The following is a 26,384-nucleotide window of genomic DNA, read 5'->3' as shown; positions in this document are numbered from 1 at the left end:
ATACTGAGGTGAAGTAGAGTTGAGTTTCTGACTAATGAGTTTCACCTCCCAACATTGGTTTCACCCGATTGGGTTTTTTTGTCATGATCAGGCCTAGTTAGAGAGAAATAGGGTGATTTAGATGACTGTTAACTGTGGTTTGTTTTGGTGTGAAACAATCCCCAGGCAGAGAGCAAATGCCATTACTTGCATTCTGTGTTAGTGCAAGTTTCTGTTACTGAAAGAAATGAAATCACAGAAGATGTCATCGTGTATTTGCGTTTGTCTTGATTTGACAAGATCACTTGGCTGGAGATGGAGCAAAGGTGTAGGTTGCTATACTAAGAAATTCCTGTGAGCAGTGACATGCTTCTTTTGCTTGAATTGATGGTGTCTCGGAAAATTTGACCATCTTGCGATCACAAGCCGGTTATTTTACAGGTTTTATGATTCCATGCGGTGAATCAAGTATCATACTTCAAGAATTTTAGAAATAGCCAGGAACCAATATTGCTTTGGTTGAAATCTCCTGCCTGAATAATTCCCGTTTGTTTATTTAATATGACTTTTGAGGAGTAAGTTTATTGATTTCAGTATTGGATGTGATTCACACTGTGTCTGGAATTTCTCATTGAGTGATTTTTTTATGAGTTCTGATAAAATTGTCAGAGCATGTTACAGCAGTGATGTGTATATGATAGAAGTAAAGTAAAGTTTAATGGCTTCTGTGTATTAGTACAGCATTGTGAACACGTTTACCACAGCATTGTGAACAAGTTTACTAGAAACTCACATTTAGTACCAAGCATATCAATTTTATAATGATATTCAAACATTTTCTATCTGATGAACTAGATTTGATTAAAATATTTGCAAAAAATAGGGCCTCCCTAATGAAACATATTTTACATATACTTTCTGCTTCGAACAAGTTAAAGAGAATGAATTGAGGAAACTGAAAGAGTCTTACCTCAGGGGAAAGGTTAATGTTTGTGTTGTCAGTAGTAAAGCAGAATGTGTAGGGTTGAGTCAGACAAAGATAATGTTATGAAAGACGGGTCAAAGTGATGACCATCTATGACTTTCTCTCATACAATGAAGTGAAGGCATTGCCAAAAATCTACTTTCACTCTTTTGCTGGATTGAGAATTAAAATAATGATCGGCCTTTGCTAGATTTTGAGAATATTATTCTAACCTTCAAAAATCAATCTGCACCTACTGATCTAAGAAATTACTGATTTGTAAGAAAAATATTTGCTGATCAATATGTCCTGAAAAACCAGTAAATGAAGAGTTAAACGGACAGTGCTTCTGGTAATACTATATTTTACTGAAATTATTTTAGTGATCATCGGAAATTGTTGACAGGGGCCAGCCAGTGCAGTGATCAAAAATATTTAAAAATGTGTCAGTTGATGACAGCTGAGAACAGCTGCAACTAGTCTTCACCAAAGTAAAAATAAAAAATAAGTCATAAGAAAGTTTGACGCAATGTTATTAGCTTTTACATTTTAAAGTCTCATGGGTTTATTGTGTTTAAGAGTGCCATAAACCAAAGTGTAATGTTCTGGTGCATTCATTGCTAGATAAACTTCAAATTTGCTACAATTTCAAGTTGTCAGTGAAATAATAGAACTAGTCTAAGAAAAGAAATTCAAAGAGCAAAATATGGGACATCTTTCACAAACTACCACAAGTTTTGTGAGATTTCTGTTTGGCACAAAAAGGGCAAAAATTTCATTTTTGTGATTTTTTATTAAAAGATAAATTATTAAGCATTTATTTCTTAAAAGATGTACACCCAAAAACCAAACTTTAGAAATGTGAGATGAATTGGTTGGTCTTTATTATTTTGAATGAAAAAGTTGTCATGGATACTGATGAGGAATTATGATATTTGATGTTTGCTCAATTTTATTCGTCTTTTCCCATTCATTTATCAATGAAACTGTAATGAAACTAAGTTCAATATAAACATTGAGGGGAAAGTAGGGTAGGTTTTGAATACAGTAGTAAAAGAATAGCATGAGAAGATTTTTACTGTGTCTGGTTAAAGTTTAGCTTTTTGAATTTACTTGAGGGACATCAAAGATGCAAGTATTGATTCTAGAAAAATCTTGAAGGACACTGCAGCATTTCTCTCAGAAAAGAAAAACAGATGTTTGCAAAAATAAACATGTTAAATCAGGGGTTTGGGTTGATGCTGAGATGGCGAAGTATGCCTAACATTTGGGAATTAACATTCCTACTGCTACTGGTCTTACTCAGAGAGCAGTGAACTTCTGTACATTATCAGCTGACCAAGTTTGGAAATAGTGTCATGGATGTGGTGTTTCAGAGTTCATGTTTATCACGTAGGCAGACACTTGTAGAATTGAACAAGGAGACCAGCATTAAAGTTGTTGAGACAGAAGTTGTTTGAAAGTTGTTTAGTGCAATAAAATGACATATCTGTTTATAATTGATTCAAAAAATAGTATTTGTATCAATATTTAAAGCTGAAACACTTGTTGACAATAATGTTGTGCTCAGAAAGAAAACAGGAAAATGATGATACAATGGCCTAACCTATCATTAGCATAAAAATATTTGGTTCAAATGAATGCCAATTTAAGCTTCTTCTGACCATTGACCATAATTCTTAACAAGTAGATGGCATGTACAAGGCAATCCATGCTGGCCTCCAATGATGAACCACTTGAGATGAAGCAAGTTTCATTGATGTTTCTGGTTAAGTGTACAATGCAGAGCAGAATTAAAGGTTGTTCCCAAAACTCTCTTGACCTCCCAAAGTTATCTCTTGACTTCACTTCTCCCAGGGTGAAGATGTCAACTCAGCAAAAAAAATTGATTTGTTTATGTAGAAGGCACTGAAGAGGCCGAATTATTCTCAAGACTTTTTTTCAAAACTCTGAATACAATGTTTGGTGAAATTTTATCATAATTACAAATTAATTGTGTAATTAATTGCACATAAAGGTTTTCTTATTTCAGTTCGAGTCTCAGTGACATAGATTTCAACAACAATTTACATATTGATGACCAGCATTGGTTGGTAAAATGCTTTTAGATTTGATTTTTCAGCTGACTAAGCACGTTTATTAAGTTTTGAAAAACAGAGTGAAAGTGGCTGGTTTGTATCTTTCAGGACATGCCTGTAATTTTTAAATAAAAAATCTGAGAGATACCTGTTCTGATGGCTTTAATGGCTGGCATTTAGGCCCCAAGTAACTCCATGTCAGTATTATTAGAATGAAGATGATTGTTTTATCATTACCAAAATAACCAAGCAGAGCTGTATTGGCCACCTTATATAACCTATGATGCTTTGAAGTTCCATAAGGACTAAAAAGTTCCCCTGCATAATGAAAGTGATCCCCATTCAGATATGAGCATTCTCTGATTATATGGACTGATTATATGTGTGAGTTTTATCTTCAGTAGCTAACTAAACTTTTGTTGGCTAGGAAAGAATGTGTTTTAAACTACCAGATGGCCGTGCCATTCCGTTTGATTGCTAAATTCCACCACAAAGGAAGGTTAGAGCAGTTCTCAATAGTTCACATGTTCTGATTTCAGAAGTCTCTGATCTTTCCATGCCCACTTTAACCCTTTCACCCTCAGTTCCCTGTATACAGGTCCAACTTTACCATAGAAAACAATGGATTTGGGACAAACCATGGTGGTGAAAGGGTTAATACTCTTCAAAATGTTCACCATCTTCCAGAAAGATAGAATATGCACATGAAGTCTGAAGAGTGCCTTTTTTAGTCCCCACGGACACCATCCGGGGGGACTTATAGGTTTGGTCATGTCCGTGCGTCCGTCCGTGCGTCCGTCCGTTCACGCAGATATCTCTGAGATGCCTGGAGCGATTTCATTCAAACTTGGTACAAGGATTACTTCATATGTCATACAGATGCCTAATTTGTTTGGTGATACGATCCAATATGGCCGCCAGGCGGCCATTTTATTACGATTTTTTCATGTACAGAGCCATAACTCAGGCATGTTGCAACCGATTTTATTCAAAGTTGGTACAAGGACATCGACCAATGTCATAGATATGCACGTCAATTTGTTTTGTGATACAATCCAATATGGCCGCCAGGCGGCCATTTTATTACGATTTTTTCATGTACAGAGCCATAACTCAGGCATGTTCCAACCGATTTTATTCAAAGTTGGTACAAGGACATCGACCAATGTCATAGCTGTGCACGTCAATTTGTTTTGTGATACGATCCAATATGGCCGCCAGGCGGCCATTTTATTACGATTTTTTCATGTACAGAGCCATTACTCAGGCATGTTTCGACTGATTTTATTCAGAGTTGGTTCAAGGACATTGACCAATGTCATAGATATGCACGTCAATTTGTTTTGTGATACAATCCAATATGGCCGCCAGGCGGCCATTTTATTACGATTTTTTCATGTAAAGAGCCATTACTCAGGCACGTTTCAACCGATTTTATTCAAAGTTGGTACAAGCTTATTGACAAATGTCATAGCTGTGCACGGCAATTTGTTTTGTGATACGATCCAAAATGGCCACTGTGCGGCCATTTTATTACGATTTTTTCATGTACAGAGCCATAACTCAGGCATATCTCAACCGATTTTATTCAAAGTTGGTACAAGGACATTGACCTATGTCATAGCTATGCACATCAATTTGTTTTGTGATGCGATCCAATATGGCCACTGTGCGACCATTTTGTTACGATTTTTTCATGTCCTGAACCATAACTCAGACATGTATCAAGCGAATTCATTCAAAAGTATTTGTATCACAGACCTAATGAAGAGGACTCTATCCTCTCTGAGGACCTGTAATCAAAATACCCATTAACAAGTGGGGACTGTGTCATCAACGATGACTTGTTGATTTCATCAGAAGGGGAGACATGAAATCTACATTTCTTGCCGGACAGGATTAGCATGGCTAAAGCATGACTTTATCAACTCTGCCAAAGTCTTCAATCTTTTTTAGGGCAGAATGTGCCTCAGGCACAGATATTTTGACTCTCAACTTTTACAATACTTGGTCTACCACTTGGGTTTATTTTGAAGCTCATTGAGTTGATAAATTTTTCACTGGTTCAATTTTGTGAAAATGGAAAACTTAATTTTTCCCATGGCGTCAACACAAGGTTGTGACCATTTTGAATTTAAAGTGTTGTTTCTCTAGTCCATTACCAAATTCTGCACAGTGACCCCCTGATCTTAATTTTGATTTTTAATGTTTGGATACAGGGTAAACATTTCAGTCTGTGAATTTTGATGCGCATGCTACCTTTTGCAATTAAGTAACCGTGTTCCCAGATGTACAGTATCTCCCTCCAATTTAGAAAGATTTCAAATCATACAAGTGCAACTTATTATAAAAAAATTGGTCTACACATGGGAGACATGGTAGACTTCACAGAAGAATCTCTGATGGTACAATCATAATGAATCATGGGAAATCTCCAGCACCGTTAAGCCCTTAGGCAGTCATGTTATCAAGGCGTTGAGTGTTTACAAAAACCAGCGTGTATTCTGATTGCATCACAGTTGCTGATTTTAGTAATAAGAAAAGCCACTAATTGGTTTCAGAACATGTCTAATTAGTCAGTGATGAGCCCTTTGGAGACTTTAATCATTCTAAGTGTCAATCAGTGTGATTTCCCAACAGTATTTCATGTTATCATTCAATGGCTGTCTCAACGTGACCCATCGTTTTGTAGCGTCCTCTCCCTTTTACCACAAGTACAGTAGTTACATGATAATATTATAGCTTTGTCAATGTCAGTGAATTTTGTGATGTCATCACACCAGATTATACTGATAATTTATTGAATTATCAAATATCATGGCCCAAGATGTTTTCTGCATCTGCAAATACACTGGCATCGCAAAAGTTATAAAATAATGGCAATAATTTAGCCCTCCCAGCCAAAAATGGCTCAAGCAAACTTTGCACTAATCTAAGTTTAAGATAGATATTATGTGGTCATACTTGCTCATTGCAATGAAGTGTAGAGGAAATATATGATCATGATAATCCCAATTGACAATTGTAAATGGAGTTACCTTTGGGTCGAATGTTATCAACATAGACAGTTTACGAACAGTACAAACACTGTCAGCGTAGGAGCGACGGAGACCAAAATGCTTGTAACCAAGAGGTGATGTCAGGTGTTGGGAACAGAATTCTGTGTATGAATCCTCAAAGCCAGTGGATGATTTTGAGTAAATTACCAGACATAATTGTCAATAAAATGTTCACAATGAACAGAGAGGCCCTGAAGGTGGCATGATATCATTCCCGTCTAATATTTCCCACATTCAGTCATCAATTGGTGATATCTTCTGAAACTGATCAGCATCTGTGTTATGGCATGTCTGTAAACACTTCTGCACAACTTGTCCGTGTGGCCAAGACTCTTTCATTATGTAATGCTCCTTGGGTTTTAATACTAATAATAGCTAATGCGCCTAATCTGTGAAAAAAGAGCTTGAGGTGCAAAAATGACAAATTACACTATGTGAAAGGAAATATTGAAATACAGGCTCTAGAAACTAAGTGAATGAAAAATGTGTTCATTATAAAGAAACTTTTCAAATAGCTTTTGATGTTCTTTCATAGTAAGTTTTAGCTTTTTTTAAGATCAGCCCTTGTCAAATAAACTTTGTATGTGATATGTTCTCTGCAGTTACAACAGACTTAATGTCAACTCAATACCATTAATTTTATGTCCAATTTTATAATGCTAGGTCCATGTGTTCCGTTGAAGAAGCAGTTCATGTTGATCATTACTGTTATAAACACATGTTCTTCTGTCAATCTAGGCTGCATACAGTCAAACCAAAACATAAGTCTGTAAAATGACCATAAGTATGCAAATACCGAATAGTAACTCCTTTACTATGGCAGCTGTCTCATTTGAAGGATAACATTAAATTTTTAAACCTTACCATTAGATTGTGTGTTTCCTAAAAATACAATGGTTTGATTTTATACTGAAAGTCCAATAAAGATGCATTATGAAAAGGTTCAAATCTTGGCAGAAATTGATCCCCAATTTTTATAAAGATTTTCTTTCTTCTTCAATAAAAGGGAAAAAAGAAAATCAGTGTGAATTAACCGGAAAATTCTTGAACCACATGTAAATACGTCGTTCAGCAATCATTGTTCGATATGTGTTTTGTAAAACTATACTCTATACGATTCTAATATGCTTACATATCATCAGCATCTCAAGAAAAATTTCATTTGGAAACTAAGAACCTTTCCTTTTAATATTTTTAATGTTTATGCAGATTTTATTTAGCATAGTTAGGACGTCTGCTTTGTTTCATGGTGTGGAAAACATTTATGTCAAATACTTTGCCTTTTTTTATCAATGTTAAAGCATTCTATTAGCTCATTGAAACCTTGAGTATTCTCCAGTATCAAGGCAGTGTGGCCAAGCCATTCCTGCAGCAGGGCTTTGAACATTTTCCTAGCCACTTTATAGTACAATCAAGATTCTTGTTGAGAATATTGTATCATCAGTTAACAAATGAGGACTTCTGAAATGTAATTCTAACCTGAACTATAAAGATGCTAAATAGCCAGGCTTGTCAACTTGAAAAGTATTTGTCAGAGTTATTTTGTCCTATACTTGTAAGTTATTTACTTACCACTGTTTTAGAAATTTGTGAGTAGTTTCAACTTGAAATAAAATTTGGTAAACTTTCTAGTAAATTGTGTGTAGTTTCAACTTGAAATAAAATTTGGTAAACTTTCTAGTGCAATGGTCGTAATGAAGTCCAATTTCAGAAATTTCATAAATATTAATGTATAAACAATGTGAGCATATAGTATTTGTGATTTGTCTGATCAAAATTTTAATTATATTGTTGGTGATAGTCTTATCAATATTGTACTTGACCTTCCGACACTAGTGTGTTTTGGCATATTCAGATATTTTTCTTCCGATTGATAATATAGTGCTACGTTTTCTTCATTATCGTTTATAGAACCCACAGGAAGTGATAGTGACAGTTATTTCACTGCACCTGAAACTGAAGATGCGCCGAAGTTTCTGAAGAGAATCGAGAAACAGGATGCGGTTGAGGGTCAGCCAGTGAAATTTGAGTGCGTGGTCTCAGGGAATCCCAAACCCACCGTCATCTGGTTGAGAAATAACTTCCCTATCAGAGAAGGTGATGATTTCAAGTTCCTTCAAGAAGGAGAAAGGTACGATGGAATTCCATTATGTGTCAATCTATTTCAAAATTCTCAGTGTTTCTGTAGAGATGATTTCAGTTTCTAGGGAGTCTTACAAATCTCTCGTCCAGATGAGTGTTAGTAAGGACACTAAGTTGCCTGTACCTAAGGCAATGAACCAGTGTTATAGGTCATTGTCTCCAGCCGCATGGTCAACATTACAGCAACCTCTGGGACATTTGCAAATACATCAAATATTAGATGGTATGTTACAGAGGGATGATATGTGAGATATAAAAAAAAAAGATGAAAATGTGTGAAAAATAAACATTCACCCCTGAATATTGTGAATGAAATACAAACAACAGCAAGACGACTCTGAGTTATCAGCACTGTGAAAGAAATCCACATGGGTCATGGTGTTGATGGAGGCAAACGCGTTGATGACCTCAAGTTCTATCTCACAAGGTCGTTTTCTGCCCCATCATCTGTAGATCAATATAGCTAAAATTTGATCAACTACAACAAGCAACGCACAGCACAAACTACTTATGCTTCATTGAGGATTATTGCTTCTGTCCAGATGAACCCAGTATTTGTCAGAGATGACTGAAGTTTTGTATAAAAATATATATGACCCAACATTCACCTTTGGCAATCATTCAAAGTCTAATTACAGTGTACCCTATCCCTATACAGTAGTGTATATAAATACCAAAGTGTAACATTCATGATTGCCCACATATGTCTACAATTTAGTCAGTCATCATTTTCTAGCTAAAGTGTAGATTATGCCATTAATCTCACCTCTGGACGATACTAATACCCTTAATTTGTCACAATTAAGTTAATAGTCTAACAATAAAATCATAGCATCAAATGTATACGTCCTATAAGTGTCACAGCTACAGGTGTTAAAGTCCTAATATGTATTTTGCTATTAGTTTTGACGTCATCAACACATTTGAATCATGCCGACAATTTTGATGCTTCCCTAGTCTCTTTGTGAGGATGGCCTCTTTCACTTTCTGTGCCACACGGTCAAAAGTCTATTTCAAAAGCCATGCAAGCTCTTTCTTTGTAAAGTTTCAATCTCAGTGTATACTCCATGTGTCTGGATATTTTGTCTTTGATCCAGGACAGTATAAACCTGACCTAAAATGTCAAGATAATACAAACTTCAGAATTGTCTTCTGAGATTTATTGCACCATTAGGGGTCACAGCTGTCCACGTTTTGACAGTAGATATTTTTTGAATGATCAATGGTGTACTGCAGCTTGACAATACCACATGTCTGAGATTTATGTATATGGCAGTAGTTTGCATTGACTGCATGTTGGATTTTTGTGACGCAGATGAAACATCTTCATATGCAAATTTTATAATTTAATACAGGTGAGAAATATTTCACATGCAAATTGTTAAGATGCAGACTTGGGTATTGTCCAATTCAGATACTATCATTGTCTGCAGATTTTGCATAATGTTCGCAGTGAAATTATCAATTTGTTAATTTTACTCTTAATATAGTCCATAGTGTGAACAACTTTATAATTATCATGGCAATGAATTATCAGTAATCATATTTGTTTTTGATTATGTATACCATAGTCCATCGGAAATTTACTATCTTATGAGAAATTTGCTATGTGAGTTAAAAGCTGTTACCATATGATTTTCAGCAACCAGGTTTACTGGTGAGAAAGCTAATTCTTGTTCTATGCCCCTGAACATTGGGAAATACCCACTATTTAGCTTGTCAACATAGTGTCTGTATACAATGCACTTATTGTTTACATTTTAATTCTAGTCTGAACCAGCATTCACTTCTCAACAATATTACTACAAATTACACATTGACATGCTCAGTTGACATGCTGAATATTGTGTATCTCGATATGCTTTTGGAGTAGAACAAGAAACTCTGGTTGCCATGAAAAACAAAAAATGTGAAAAAATTCATCAAAAGTTCCAACTACTGGTCCAGGCTCTCTCTGTTGAGTGCATTTATATCAAAACATTGCGATGTTAGTCCCCCAATCTATATTTGCATCATTCATTTTAGAATACAGACATTTATTAGAGAAACTCCATCAAATGAATTACACAGTAGTACAAAGTGCCTATCTTCTTTTCACTTTGTAAGTCTCCATCAGGTCATATCACTCAGTGCAGCAAATGTGAAGGTCCATAAACACATTTGTTGTGTGGTTTGAATCACAGGCTATCATTACATTCTTGAGATGTTCCCTGTATAACTGACAAGCACACCCACGGTACATTAACACAAATTACTTTGCAATATCTAGAATTCCTTCAGCCAGAAAGCAGGATTTAAAGTTGACTGTAATCTTGTTTTCCTTTGACAACTTTGCCGATATTCCGCACAGCGTTGAGAAATGGGCGTTAGTTTTCATGAAGACTGTATTTTGCTTTTGAACGTATCTTTTAATATTATCACTGGATTCCTTCACAAAGAGCAAAAAAGTAAACATTTTGTTTCTGGTATTTATCAAGAGTGCACCATTAATAATAACTTTCAGAACTTTCTAAGTGGATAAAGCTTCTGTGACTTCAGTATAGAAGTGATCATATGACCTATCTTGACCCTCATAAAGCATGGCAAGTCTGTCTCACAAGTCAAAGAAAGAGTACAGTATTTATATATGAACACCAACATCAGTTTGTTTTGATAGTGTCAGAGTCAGTTATCTGACTCTAGTCTCACTTCTAGGGTTTTTATTCAGAACTTGCATTATTTTTTGCTTTGTTAAGGTAGTATGCGCCTCGAAAGTGAAAGACTTAAAGTTTTGCTCAAATTTCCTGAACGAAACTTTCAACCATTGTCTTACCAAATCAACAATAAAAATCAGGGGTCACCGTGCAAGTTTAGAACTAGCGAAATAAATTACCCAACATTTTTAGATATTTGAAATTCAAAATGGCTGCCATTCATGTGTTAACTCTATGGGGAAATATTAAATTTTGGATTTTTGAAAAACTAAGAATGTGAAAGTTTTTCTTTCTCCAAGAGCTTTAAAATGAGCCCCCACAGGTCATAGAGGAGAAAAGAAATGTAGAAATTTGATAGTCCAACTATCTGTCCCCACAGTGAGTTCTACCTTAAGCATACTTCCTTATAACTTTGATAGTTTAAAATAAAATGTCAGTTTGAAGTATTAATTTGCTTGACAATGTCTTGATAGTAAAGCTTGTATGCTACAATAACATCTGAGGACAGAAATCCATGTTTTACCAATACATCTTTACACATAGAGATTTTGACAAACTTTAAAGATGAAAGTCAAAGGTTGCTTTAATTATGTGATAGGACTCTGACTGTGTTTACAGAGACACCAATCTGACAAATTAAACTCCCATGTCTGCAGAGTGTTATACCTAGAATTAAAATTTTTGCTCTTCTGACAATGAACATGTTTAAATAGGGTACTGTCATAAACAGTTTCATCTGGAGGTGTATTTGATGTCCTTATATTGAAGTTTGCCCTCCAGAAATAACTTTACCAAGTTAAGTGTACTTGGCCCATTGATTTAGATGGGTCAGAGAAATTAAGTGATTGTACATTCAGGAAATATGATGAGAAATGTTTAACGCTTTTCAAATATACAACATGAGAATTGAAGAAAGAATAGGAATTTTAGAAACTTGACTGTCTTGGAGACAGTTTACAGTGTTGTTGTACGTTTGTGAATACTTATTTTTGAGTGCAATTTTGCAATATTTCAACTCACTTGGAAGAGGATATTTTTCTAACGTTTCTTGTACTTGACCTTCATGAACTCACCAATAATACATTACATATTATGTACCAGAGAGAATTTCATGGTTCAAAGGCACTGACAAAACTAATAGCTTATCCAGCCAGGTACAGTAGCCACACAACCGATTTTATATCAGGATGTGTGTGCTGTCTTGTACCATATGATCTGTACAGCATTCATCAATGCAAAATTGTCTTCAGAAATGCTTGATCTGAACAGCTTGTGATTCATTGCAGATATCAAAATGATTAATGATATCTCTGTTAGTTGATGATTCTACCAGTGATATACCTGGAAAAATCAGGATTTGTGAAATCATACCAATTATTATCAGAAAACAAATGTCGTAAATTAGATATTTTATGATTACTTTCCCCATCAAATGCATGCTGGCCTTGTTTTATATACTGCTATAAATTCCTGCATGTTCTCATTTTATCTGTGTAACCACATCATTGACAACGATTGCCTTGTCATCAACAACATGGAAGATAGTAAGACCTTGGTGTTTTAGTTTTGTGTTCCCCACAAAGCATTATACTAGCGATTCTAAATATGACCTGTGTAAGAACTCATTTCAACTGTGTCCCCAGTTTCATATCCACCATGACTGTAGAAATGCACTCATTATGGGTGTTTTATTGTGAATATGCAGCATGATCTCCATCCAGAGCCTCTATTTTCCCTGAGAATAGCGATTTAACATCAAAAAGATGAAATGGTACGCAAGATTAATAGGTCCACACAAAAAATGCCTCAAACTGTTTAAAAATATAAAACCCTTAGGTTAAAGTTTTCCTTTGGACAGAGTTCATCATAAATTCAGTTCTGATCCACCACATAGCATGGTACACAACATGACATATTATGGTACTTTGTGTGAACTTTCTCAGAGTGAGTTGAAGATAACACAAAGAAAATAATCAGCAATGTTTTATGTCTCTGTAGCAACACATTGATAGGATTGAAACGGTGCAAAAACCCATAAAATTTGACCTCGATAGTAATTCTTGTGCCAATTGCTTGAAATTTGGTTTCATGAAATTTTTAAATGTTCCAAAAATTTTGAATTCTGACAATCCCCAACATGGTGTTGTGGAGCTGTTTTTTGATTCCGGCATCAGCTGATTGGTTGTCAAGTAAATATACAAACAGTCACCTTCTGAAATGCATAAATATTAATAACATAACATGATTATAAAATAGATGTACAATATTATAAAAATTTGTGAATTTTCTTAGCATTCAATATTAGTATGATTTTTGGTCATATATGTTCACAGTGGATATTCATGTTTAGTTTCATCACTTTTGTTCAATTTTCACACCATTTGTATTATTCTTATGTTTTTATTTCACAACTCCTTCTGTCATATGTGACTCTGAAGATCTAGTGGTTCTTCCATCCCATTTTCATTTCATTCCAATATCTGACAGGGACTTAAGGCCTTCAAAAGATCATATGCAACCCACTTAGTTGATGTGAGTGTGTAGTTCTCGGTTTGAAATATTCTGAGTTCAACATCAAGTTTATACATGACATATGCACTATGCATTGATTTAGATTTACAATAAAACTGAATACATACAGAAAACCATAGGTTATGAGAAATCCCAGGGTAAAATTCATGCAGTGTATCCCCAAGGAGAACTGGAACAACTCAACTTTATAGTAAAAACCAGGAGTGAAACTCACATATTTACACCTTTGACTGATAAAACATGTAAAGAAAATTCAGAATTTTAATAAAAACAAAATAAAACTATGGAAAGTGCAATCCAGAGAATTAGAATTTAAAGATTGGCTGTACTATTACCAAAAATGATATTCTTCAAGTTTGCTTTTAAACGGCCATTATCTCTATCTCTTGATGAATTTTTCAATATTTTTGTTTCAATATGTTCTGCTCTCCAAAGTATGTTGAGATACACAGTATTCTGTTTGGGAACTCAGCCTGTATATGTGTAGACATTGTTATTGTTTACAAGTCAATTCTGGTCCAGACTAGAAATCAAAGTGGAATTCTAATTTAAACAACAGTGTATAGACATGTAGACTTTCTGTTGACAAAAAGTAGTAGGTGACCTAACATGCTTTGGTAAGTAGAAGAAGAAATTGCAATAGACATGACAAATGAAAACAGTGAAAAAAATCATCAAAAGGTACAGTTACTGGCCCTTTAAAGGTCAAAATTTGTGATACGACAATTTCCATTTGGTGAACAATTATAGGGAGGTGAAGAAACAAAGGGAATGTTTATCTGTCAGTAAGGTTGTATTTTCCATTGCTTTTTTCTAGGTTTTCTAAACAGTGCAGTCCAACAAATCATGGAAATTTGTGTTTCATTGCTATTATGTCGGGAATAGTCACTATACTAGCAATAAATCAATCTTTCTGTCCGTGCCAATAAATCGATCAGAGTACACAAAAACAAATGTTTTCACCACAGCCAAACATGCGTGGTGTCAGATTTTGGTCATGTGCAGAACTCTTTGATCTTTGACCTGATGCGTGTTAGAATCACAAATTACCAATAATGGCCATACCCTGCAACAACATCCGATTGATTTGTTGGGTGATAATTAAAGAAATGTAGTATTTACTGGGCTGCAGGCCTTGGCTAGACCAAATAACAGGAAGTGTTGTTTTCCATTTATGTAACGTTGATGTACCTATGTGAATTTATAGTGCCCTTCAAATTGACGTCCAAATTTTTCACATTTTTTTGGTGAGCACGAGTCATGAACTCCCGCTGTGGTCATTGAGATAGGTTTTGCTATCAGTGCACACCGGAACACTTAAACTGACTAAGGTCATCTGTAGATTTTAATAGCTGTCATTTGCAGCAGGGTGTAGCCAGAACTTAGCTTGAAACACCATGCATCGTAAATACCAGTAATTATATGTATATTGTACACAAGATGATAAAGTCTGGCTTTTCTGTCGTTGTTTAGCACCAGTACACAACTGAATCTTTCAGTCTGCCTTGTACAAAGCTCATTTAGTCAATGAAAATAAAATGACTTTAGCAGGGGATAATAAAAAAATTTGCAAAGAATTATGTACATGAATGCTACGCAGTAAATCATTCAACTTTTTTAAAAAACAAGAGTTTGAAACAAAGTTAACTCAAATGCTAGTAAATTTTACAAATACTTAGTTTCAATACTGTCGGCTGCTGCTTAATCCCAACTTCAAAACTCTATCCCCAAGACCTGTCCATCTCACAACTCTTCATTAAAGCCTCAATTGCTGCCAATTTTATGAATTTTTTATGATTTTTTTCAAACCAAAGTTGGTTCATGTAAATGTGCTAACTGAAGGACGTGTAAAAAGTATCACTGCTCACAGATTTGGACCATGCCTACACGTTTTAACAGGCTAAAATTAATAAACGGGTGCCGCACTCATAAAATGGAGCCCCACGGAGCAGTATAAAAATCACAGTATTTCCTGCACATACACATCGTGATCATACCAGAAACAAGCATGATGCCATTTTACTTGAATATACAACACAGAATGGCCAACATTTTGTTGTTGTAATCCTTATTATCTCTGTCATATGATTAGTTTGTGGCAGGAAATCTAAAATGATGTTAAAACATTTTAATTTACATGCCACTTTCAACACTTATGACAGTGTTATACACTTTTTAATCTTTAATGAGTCTTATTCAAAGAAACCTCTTGCAAAACTGAGGATATTTTGAGATCAGTTTGTTACATTCACAGCTATTGGGGCTTTAATGAAAGTGAAACAGGTTTTTCAGAGTGTTGGTAAACTATGATTGATTATTGCACACACAATTCTATGGACAAACCCAATGTAAAACTTTTAGAAGCAAATCACTCTTCATAATAAAGCATTTATCATTTATCATCTAAAATGCACTGCTCAAAAATTCTTGGTTTTATTTTACCTGAATGTACACAATACATTTTGCAACCAACTAGCAGACTAAAACTCACTGAAAAGTAAAATCAAGCATAATTGAAAAAACCTCACCATACAAATATTGTCCACCTATATGCAGTGCAAATTGATCACTGTATTGAACTATCATCACATTTCACAGTAATGTCACTTGCGATATCTGAAAGTAATTTAGAAAAATTCAATCATTTGAAAAATTTTCGCCAAATCTGTGTTTTTAATAAATATTAGAGCTAAATATTTTATGTACATATGGTAATTCATAAATTATACCAATTCATAAAAAATTTGCAAGAATAACAGCAGTTATGTTTTCACACACCCTTTCCCCATGTAATGTCAAATGTTTTACCAGCTGTCATCAGCAGGTAATCTTTGCAATATGCCATTATCAAGTGTTTACAGAAAACAAAATGAAATGTAATCTGAGAATTGAATGATTTGAAGTTTGTGATAACAGTTACTTTGAAACTCATCATGTCTTGTTATTGCAATATTGTCACAATAGTACCATGCATCAGCTTTTACTATTGGCTAACTGACCTATGTCATGTGATTACTTTTGACAAATGGCTGAACTTCAAACTTGTCACATGACATGCCACATGTCTACTTTTGACCAATGAGCTTCAAAGTTGCACTGAACTATTATTATCTCGCTGTAAACGTCAGTTGCACTTTAATGAGACAAATGCTACATAGAAATCAAGTTCAGATACATTGGAAGATTGATGAATGGAGTAGTCTTTGCTCTTTGAAGGAAAATCTACATTTCTCTCTGGCAGTAAAGTCACTGAGAGAACATTACATATTATGGTGAATCACTCTGTGGAAAGTTGTAAATATTGATGTGTTTAAGTGAACTTTAAAACAAAATGTACGTCACACTAAACAATGCAGTGTTCATGAAAAAGAGAAGTGTTACAATAGACAGTTAGCCCCTTCACCGTGACATTTGAAATAAATTACCATTATCAGAAGATGTCACAAACTGTGTTATAAACCAGACTTGGAACCTGACATGTTAGTTCATAGAATCATCATGGTATTTCAGTGAAATTTCATGTTGTTCTTCTGCGTGTCAAGTAAATTCAATAGTCTGCTGATAAAACTCTGATAATTGTAAATCAGGCTAGTTTGATAAGCATTTGAGGGGTGGCAGGCAAGGATCAAGGGTTGACGTGTTATCTTGATGACACAGTTTGTACAGAAGTCTGACAATAAACAGGAGAAATAAGGACATACGTACTCGATACACAATTTTCATGAGAACTGTAATGTAGTAATGAATGAGTAATTGTTACTATCAAAATTATGTCATGATTCTCAGATACCATTTATTCAAAGCTGATAATTCCGTTTAAAGTTTTTGATGAACTTTTTAACTCTGATATTTGACAAATGATAATTTACTTCAGATGTCCACAATTTTTTTATGAGACTGAAATTGTGTTTGAGTTACATTATATCCTGAACACAGTGAAATATCGTCTATGTCATCTATGTCTTGTCTAATACAGAAAATTATTCATTTTGTGAGCAATCTTCACGTGAGCAAGCCTTTTCTCCTTTTAATTCTAAAAAAAATATCTCAGATTAGTGTTTTAACATCACCAGTAAAAGCATTCTCAAAAGTCTTTAATGTCCTCAGTTCATGAAATGATTTTCATTCTTTGACCCTCATTGAGTATGGTTTGATTTGTCAATTGTTGTATTTAATTGATGTACATTACACTGTTAATCAGCAAACATATTCCAATTTTGTCATATTTGCCAACATTGTACATTACTTGTATAGAAAATTGCATAATCCAACAGAAATGTCTCTTTTGCAAAATTATAGTTCTGTTGTCAACCGAAAAAGCTGCAAATTTTTACAAAAATGTTGTTTACATTTACAGGTTTATACTTCACATGTCAGCGGTGTATCCTGAAGATGCTGGTCTGTACACGGCTAAAGCTATCAATGCTGCTGGTTATCTCAATTGCAGTGCAGAGTTACATGTGGAAGAAGGTAATCCAATACATCTTTTATCAGTTACCATGTAACTTATCAAATACTAATTATTCAACTAGCTTATCTCTGCCTAGATAACCGTTCAATTTACCTGTAACTGTAATAACTTTATAACACTAAGTGGTTTCTTAAAACTGACCAGAAGTGTTCAACGTAAGAAACTAAGAATAGCTAAGTGGAAATTTACTGCCAACAGGTTCATTTTGTGTGTCTGTCAGTTTCAGTGGCTAGAGTGCAGGTGTCCCCGGCCAATATGCAAAGTTTCATTATCTTTGTTTATGATGCACTCAGTTTGAAATGTTATCGTTAAGGATATATGTTTGTACTTTAACTGGTATTCAGGTTATCTAGAACTCCATCACAAATGTCTGAGTGGTATCATGTGACACAGCTGGAAATTCAGACAAGCTCATCATGTGACTACTGACGTTATGAAGACTTAAATAAGACATGAATAGTTTTAGGATTAGATTAGCTTTTTATCAATTATGACAAAGTAGAGAAGAATAAAGCAAAAACAGTTTGCCAACTGAAATATTACAAAGCGAAATACATTGGGAAAGATTTTAAGGTAGAAAGTGCCTTGGGGACAGATATTTTGACTCTCAAAGTTTTACAATATTCTTTCGATCTACTACGTGTGTAGGCTCATTTTGAAACTCTTGGAGTAAATGAAGTTTTGACCATCTTATTTTTGTGAAAATGGAAAATTTTCTTGTTCCTCATAGAGTTAAAACAGGGATGGCAGCCATTGTAAATTAAAATATCAGCAGATTTTAGGTGTTTCCATAGGTGCAAAATTTGTGGCCCATCCCCTCCAAATTTTTATTCTTGGTTTTAAAAGATAATGGTTGAAAGTTTACTCGAAGAAAGTTTGAGCAAAAGTTTAGGTCTTTCAATTTTTAAGTGCATACTACCTTAACCCTTCACCACCATGGTTTGTCCCAAATCCATTGTTTTCTATGGTAAAACTGGACCTGTATAAAGGGAACTGGGGGTGAAAGGGTTAAAGAATCAGGAGATACAAGGGGAAGGTCATTTCATTTCTAGTTATGTTCTCTATTTCAAAATGTGCAAGCATTACCCTATGCAGCTGTCTTCGGAATTTATGGATGATTTGAAAAAAGATTTTGCAAATAGTTTTCAAATGCTTAGATGCTAATATCACATCTACAATATCCTCTGAGTGACCTGATCATCACAGTTATGATATCGCAGATGCCATAACTGTCATGATTGACTTTTAAAAATAGAATATTACATTGGACTTTTCTCACATAAAATGCAACAGAATATAATCCTACGGTGCTCTACTTTTAGATTTGAATTCAAGCCAACTGTTGAATTTAAGTCAGATATTTTTAAACTGGGTCAAAAATGATGTTGGATTCGTGATTTCTTGCAAAAGTCACGACACCTTGCAAATTAAACAAGTTTTTAAAACTAGTATGTGATGTATGTCTACGGGATATGAACATTGCATAGATCTATAATTCCATATTTTAGAAATCATCAGAATCCAATCTGTACATTTTGTTTTAATGCCATTGTTCTTTTGCAGCTCAGTGGGTTTTCTGGAAAAAATGTATTTGGCAACTTTTAAGAAAGAGTGGGAACTTTAAGAAATAGAATTATTTTAGTGTTGCTTGTAAATGCCAAGTGTAATTACAACATTCTGATTCTACAGAGAAAGTGAATGTCTCTAGGTCACAAAGTATATGGTGCATTTCATTGATTCAGTTTGGCTGTCAAAGGTAGCATACACTTCAGGGACAAATATTCAATCACAAATTTTTTAAATAGTTTCTTGGTCTACTGTTTGTGGGGGTTTTTAAAGCCCTTGGAGTGAGAAAAAATTTCAATGAATGTCCTTATTTATTGACAATCAAAAATTTCATTTTTCCTCATCGAATTATTACAGGGATGGCGAATTTCAAATATCAGTAAATGTCAGGTAATTTGTTTCTCTGGTACAAAACTTTGCTTCGTGAGCGCGGATTCTTATTGTTGATTTGGTAAGAGAATGGCTAAAAGTTTCAATGAGGAAATTGAAGCAAAAGTTTATCTTTCTCTTCAAGGCACATACAACCTTAAATTCAAACTGGACAAGAAATACTGTACATGGTTATGTACTGAAATGTATTCCTGCTGGTTCCAAATTTGTAATTGAGTGTAGACCATAACTTTTATAGCTTCGGTGTGTTTATGTTGAATCTGCTCAACAGCATGTAGTTGTATACATCACATAATATAAAATCTGTGACCTTACATGTGATGTCAACCCAAATGTAGTTGTGAATGTACTATGAAGTCTGTAGTTATCCATAGTCCCCATAAATGGATGTTGAAATCAAAGTGGCTCTGAGCCTGTGCATCCAAAGCTTTCACTCAATATTGGCCCATAAAACTCTGCCACAACATCTGTATGTTATTGAGTGATCTTGATCTTGTTAAACCTTCAATATGAGTTTAGCTCAGTCAGATAACTATAATGTGTACTTATACTCGCTGATCTTGGCTCTAATTGTCCAGAACACAGAACACTGTCTTTTGATCATGAATTTCACTTGACCAGATTACAGTATGATGTACACTGACCTCTGATCCAGATTTACTGGACCGAAAAACACCACCCATCTGCCAGTCAATCATTCATCTTGACCAGATAGTGACATTCTGTAGAAGTGACCTTGTACCCTCACTGTTCTTGACTAGCAGAAACAGGTTTCTTTCAACAGTCGGTGACCTAGGCTTAGCATGATGATCATGTTCAATGCGTATATAACCACAGTGTGTCATTGATCTTACAAGAACATATCAGATTGTTTGATACAGCTAATCCTTGGTAAAGTATGATGTTACAAAACCTAGTAACGGTAGTCTTTTTTCAATTGGAACTTGATGAATGTTGCTGTCTCAATAAATTTTGTTTTATAACCATATAAAATTAAAAAAATAAGTATGTATCTTTTCCCAATTGAAATGAACTTTCTCAAAAAGAGACAATAAAATGATAGCAGAGAGAAAATATAAATCAAAGCAAAACAGGGACTCAGTGCCTTTGCAAATTGTGAAGATTGTTTGCAACTGCAACAGTTGATGTCATCAAAACAACATCTGTGTTCAGAATGCAAGACAACAGTGACAAGCTTTGCATCCAAGCTGACTATGCATCTTAGATGATGTCACGCGATGTCAGTGAAGTCACAAGTTGACAAGACAATGCGTCATCAAAGCATTCTTACATATGCCGTGGTATTTTTGTCTCTTAAGTATCAGCACAAACAGGATTTTTACATGCAGAAATTGTGTTTCATATTGTCAAATATTGTGCTGCTTTTCTTTACAAAATAAACATAGTATGGGCTTTTTTATGACTTCCATTGTACAAAAATCACTTCACTATCTTTCAAATGTTAATTAACTCACACAAATAAAAACTTAAAGATTTCACTTTTGTCACTTCACACTCCACCCAAAAAGTGATGTAGCTATCACATGAAGTAGTGTTACTATAGTTACTGTTACCATGGTAGCCAGCAAAGATCACTAACTCTGACCCACCCTAACTCTGTATTACCTCGTATCAAACTTGCCAAATGAATGATCATGATTTCATTCTGTTATCTGGACAGCAAAGTTTATCTGTGTCAACTCAGCTGTGAAATCCATCACCACTACCATGTCCTCAGTGACCTCAAAATACCAGACCCATATGACCAATAAATTCATCTTGTCAGATTAGTGGTGGGAGTTTAGCTGACGTAAAATGGCTTTGAAAAACCAATCCTCTCCGCATTTTACAACATATTTGGCCAGAATTTTTATTAAAACTCACTTGCTCATTAATTTCATCACATTTGCAAGCTCAAATACGAATGAACATACTTGTACAATCTGTAAACCTTGACATAAACCCATTTCACCCCCAAAGTTTGTTATATTTCCCTGTCTTTTGGGATAGATGGACACATGTACACTGTAATTACTAATAGGGTGGTAGGGTACATTATATGGCTATGAGTACAATTTCGTCTGTTGGAAAGAAGCTCAATCACAAAATCTATGCTTTGAATTTGTATAATTTACATCACATTTGTAGGTACAATTATTTTGAAACAGTACTTCAACATCAATATACTATGGGTCTATTTGCAACTGAAATAAACTTTAAACAAAATCAGACTTTTGTTCATTTTTTTGTTCATGCTACACATTAAAAACTAAACTTGCATGACCCAAGCACCCAGGAATTTGTCCAAAGCCACAACATTTTACTCCTGACCAGTGACAGGCATTACCAGATTGCGGCAATGAGTGAATGAGGAAAGATGGTTTTCAATTTCATTATCAGAAAACTATTTTGAATCCCAAGTACTTGGCCAAGCAAGATCTCATTGAAATAAAACAGCTTGGTTTTGTAAGAGAAGGGAAGGAATAATGTAAAACTATGAAAGTGATTAAAGATCCTCTTTCAAGAGATGCATCTATCTGTCTGTTTAAAAAAAGTTTTTGACTTTCAAAGCGAATTCTAGAAGCAAGCAAACAGCTGTGTGGGCATTTGTGTAAATGTGTTTGTACTTCTCTACAGTTGACATAAACATTTATAGCAATAACCTGTTTATTTGGTTAGCTCCATCAACGTGACACTGAAACAGTTTTGAAAACATTTTTCTCCCAGCCATGACAGATGAAGAGTACAGAACACCAGTTGAACTGCTGACCACGGGAGAGTCAACAGAATCAGAAACGGAGACTCTGAGAGTGCAAATAGAACAGGATTCTGACGCCACGGACACAGAGGATACGGCTCCAGAATTTACAAAGAAAATGAAATCTGCCGAAGTGGTTGAAGGAGATCTTGTGAGATTTGACTGCAAAGTGACCGGGACTCCTATGCCAGATATAACATGGTAAGTAAGAAGTGTTATGATCGCTGGAAAGTGAATTCAACTTTTAGGTGACAAAGTGATGCATTTTACTATCAGTGTAGATATCATGATTTGTGCAAACCATAATATACTGTTTTGTTTGTATGTTGAAACTATGCTGTCAAATCTGCAATGATATGATCAAGTTTTTGCCAAATGTACAATGGGAGCCATAAAGTCTACAATGATATCAAAAATGTATAAGGATTACCAAAATTTGATTCTTCCATATTTATAATACAAATGATATATTCACCAGTTTACAGTTCTCACTTTTAAGGCCTACTTTGCTGTAGGTTTTTAACTAACTAGTAATTTTTATTAGGCATTGAAGTGACATGCAGAATGGTGTTACAAGTTTATCTGATTCTTGAATATTGCTTTGATTGACAGTGTCTAGGTCTTTGAATAAACTGTTTAGACTGAAATCACAGAAGCGAGCAGTGTGTACAATATTTGCATCCATACTTGTATGTCTAGGGCTTAACTGTGCCATTAATTACAAGTGACATTCAGTTATGTAATGCTACAAAAAACCCCAGAGAAGTTAATCTGTTAATTGAATTTAAGCCTGGTTCACCCCAGTCAAGACGAACTTTAATACTTCACAAGAAGTTACTATCCTGCAAGCATGATTTTGATGCAAAGTTTTTACACCTCAGACTTCTTTCAATTCTAGAGTATTATGAATGTAACTTTAATCTCAGACTTGATAGATGACCCAGTTTATTCTCAAAATAGAATTTTAAGGTTATCTTTGTCAAGTGCTTTCTAGAATCAGCTACAAGGTTTCTCTGTGTGCTAATTGGAACTAAGATTTCACGATTTGAAAGGTTGGCCTCAGAAAATGTCCATGAATTGCCATCTGTGCTGTAGTACACTCTACAAATTAAAAGAAAGAATTTCCCTTTAACCGAATGCTATCCTGAACTTGATGGTCATGGATAGATGTGAAGAGAAAGTAAACACTACTGTAATTAAGAGAATCAATTAGAGTTAGGCAATCTATGAAATAAATAGATAAATAAATAAATGAATAACTGTGGAAACAAATAAGATGAAGAAATAAATTAAGGAATGTATAGAAATTAAGGAATAATCAACAGGATTTGGAAAAGAACTGCATGCATATTGTTGAAATATTGGAAATTCACGGTGTGAAACTCGATTTATATTTGATTGAATTTGATTATGATTATATGGATTTGGTGACCAACACAATTGTCATTATCATATCATGGTTAATCTGCCGTAGGGGTAGATCAAATCCTGCAATAAAATGCAGTGTGTGACTTTGAACAAATTAAATCAGAACCATGAGTGAACCACTGTTCTACCAAAAATAGCAAAACAAATTTTATGCGTGCTGTGGAAAACCCTCTAACGTTTCACTTAAAATAGTTATAATGCTGCTTGTGCATGTTTTTCGTGCAGGTGTAAAGATGGACATGTTTTATCCATCTATGGAGGGCATCACAGATTTTTCACTGATGACAATGGTGTATGTGCAATGGTTATACCACAGACTACTTTACATGACAATGGAGAGTACTCCTGCTCAGCTGCTAACTTTGTTGGCAAAGTCTCTTGTTCAGCAAGTCTACTTGTGAAAGGTAAGGTTTTCAAATACAATGGTCACCTGTATGGAACTGAATTACAGCCACTGAAGAAAAATATGGTTGAAAGGGTTGTCTTGTTGCTCACACAAGAGCGCCCTCTATGTTGACTTTACTCAACATGCTAATGTCAGCAATATCTTGTATCGTGTGCACTCTTTTCAGTGTTGTTTGAATGTCTCAATGAAATGGTTTAGGATATATGTCTGCGATATTTATACTTCTCCAGTATCTTAACAAAATTCTTGTCTATAACTTTTTCATCAGTGCTTCTCAGTTTCAGAGACAAAGTTTGCCACCAGTTTACTATTTTATTATAATTATAATGCAGATTTGACTCACACATTAACAGCATATTAAGTCATTTCCTTCTCATTAACATATTGTCAATGATTTTAAAACCAAGTGGCCATTAATTTTCAAATTTACCTTTCTAATGCTGCATTTTGGATCTTAAGATGGTGATAATTGTGTTATGGTAAGTTCAATTGCCATAGTTCCTATGATGCAAATCAAACTTGAAATCCTGCGATAAAAAGAAACCAGCCATGCAAGATCTGGCAAGAACTTTTTGAACTGAAATTAGTACATTTGTCATTTCATCACTCCAAATGAAAATCCACTCAGATAATAAAAAACTATTTCAGTACTTCACATTTTGCCCTGAATTACATGAGGATTAGCATCATGAAATTCTGTTTTATTTGCATTCATTTCAGGTCATTGGTGAGGAAATGGCTAAATTATTTTACATTTTCAACTTTTTAGCATTCTCATAATCCTTTAAACTAGTGGAGACATATTTCTGAACTTTTTGGAGTGTTTTTATCACAGAAAATACAAGCTCTTTGACTTCATCAAATTAAACTTTCAAAATTGATTTTCTTCTCCAGAAAAAGTTGAACTGCCACCTGAGCCCAGCCCACCAGATTTCACTTCCACCTTTAAAGATTTGACCATCGTTGAAGGTAGTACGATTTCTCTGCAATGCACTGTCAGCGGCTATCCAGAACCTGATGTCATGTGGATTCTGAATGGTAGAGTGATACAGCCTGCGACGGACATACGCATGATGTTTGATGGAGAGACGGCGTCATTTACAAGAGTCAAGGCACTACCAGAAGACAGTGGTGTTTACACATGTCGACTGACAAACATGCATGGTGAGACACATTCCTGCAACGCTAGAGTGACAGTTGTAGAGGAATCAAGGCCACCGACGTACAAACCTTCACCGCCAAAATTCCTTCAGTCATTTACCGATGTAGTCGTTGTTGAGGGCAACGAGGTGAAATTTGAATGCACGATAGTTGGGACACCGACACCAGAAGTGATGTGGTACTACCAGCGCAAACCAATCAAAGAGACATCGGATTTCAAATTTATACAAGACGGATTGAAGTACACTTTGCATATAGTGGAAGCTTTTCCAGAAGATGAAGGAGAATATACATGCAAAGCTTGCAACTCAGCCGGTGAGACGTCATGGAGTGCAGAATTGTTTGTTGATGAACAGAGTTCAAAATCTACTTCATCGCGTAAAGTCCGCTCCAAGGGATTCCCTCCATCATTTATCCATGAACTTCAAGACGTCACTGTCTTTGAAGGAAGTGCTGTTACTCTGGAATGCAAAGTAACAGGTTTGCCGGAGCCAAGCCTCAGCTGGAATTGTAATGGACAGGAGGTAGAAAGCGATGACAATCGCAAGTTGCAATTTTTACCGGACGGCACGACCAGTGTTGTCTTTTCGTCAGCCACCAAGTCTGATGAAGGGGAGTATACGTGTATTGCAGAGAGTTCCACAGGGAAATCAACCAGCACTGCTTTACTCACCGTCCTGCCAGCAGGTATGAACATTCCCATCTTTCTGCTAGTTTGAAAGATTTCAAACACCTGTTCGCATATTCCTTTCAATAA

General features: G+C 35.0%; 1 protein-coding gene across 5 annotated transcripts in view; it reads left to right on the top strand.

Annotated features, from left to right (window-relative positions):
* The window catches only part of LOC139143344 (obscurin-like), an 83,715-nt gene that overhangs the window by 24,876 nt on the left and 32,455 nt on the right, over positions 1-26,384 (top strand). For all 5 annotated transcript variants that reach the window (XM_070713584.1, XM_070713583.1, XM_070713582.1 and 2 more), the window contains 5 exons: positions 7,992-8,211; positions 17,805-17,917; positions 22,602-22,833; positions 24,286-24,464; positions 25,361-26,314. In XM_070713584.1, coding sequence (XP_070569685.1) covers positions 7,992-8,211; positions 17,805-17,917; positions 22,602-22,833; positions 24,286-24,464; positions 25,361-26,314 — 1,698 coding nt within the window. The remainder of the gene's footprint in view (positions 1-7,991; positions 8,212-17,804; positions 17,918-22,601; positions 22,834-24,285; positions 24,465-25,360; positions 26,315-26,384) is intronic.

The sequence above is a fragment of the Ptychodera flava genome, chromosome 11, assembly GCF_041260155.1.
Source record: "Ptychodera flava strain L36383 chromosome 11, AS_Pfla_20210202, whole genome shotgun sequence".
Lineage (NCBI taxonomy): Eukaryota > Metazoa > Hemichordata > Enteropneusta > Ptychoderidae > Ptychodera > Ptychodera flava.
This window is presented reverse-complemented; position numbering and strand designations above follow the sequence as displayed.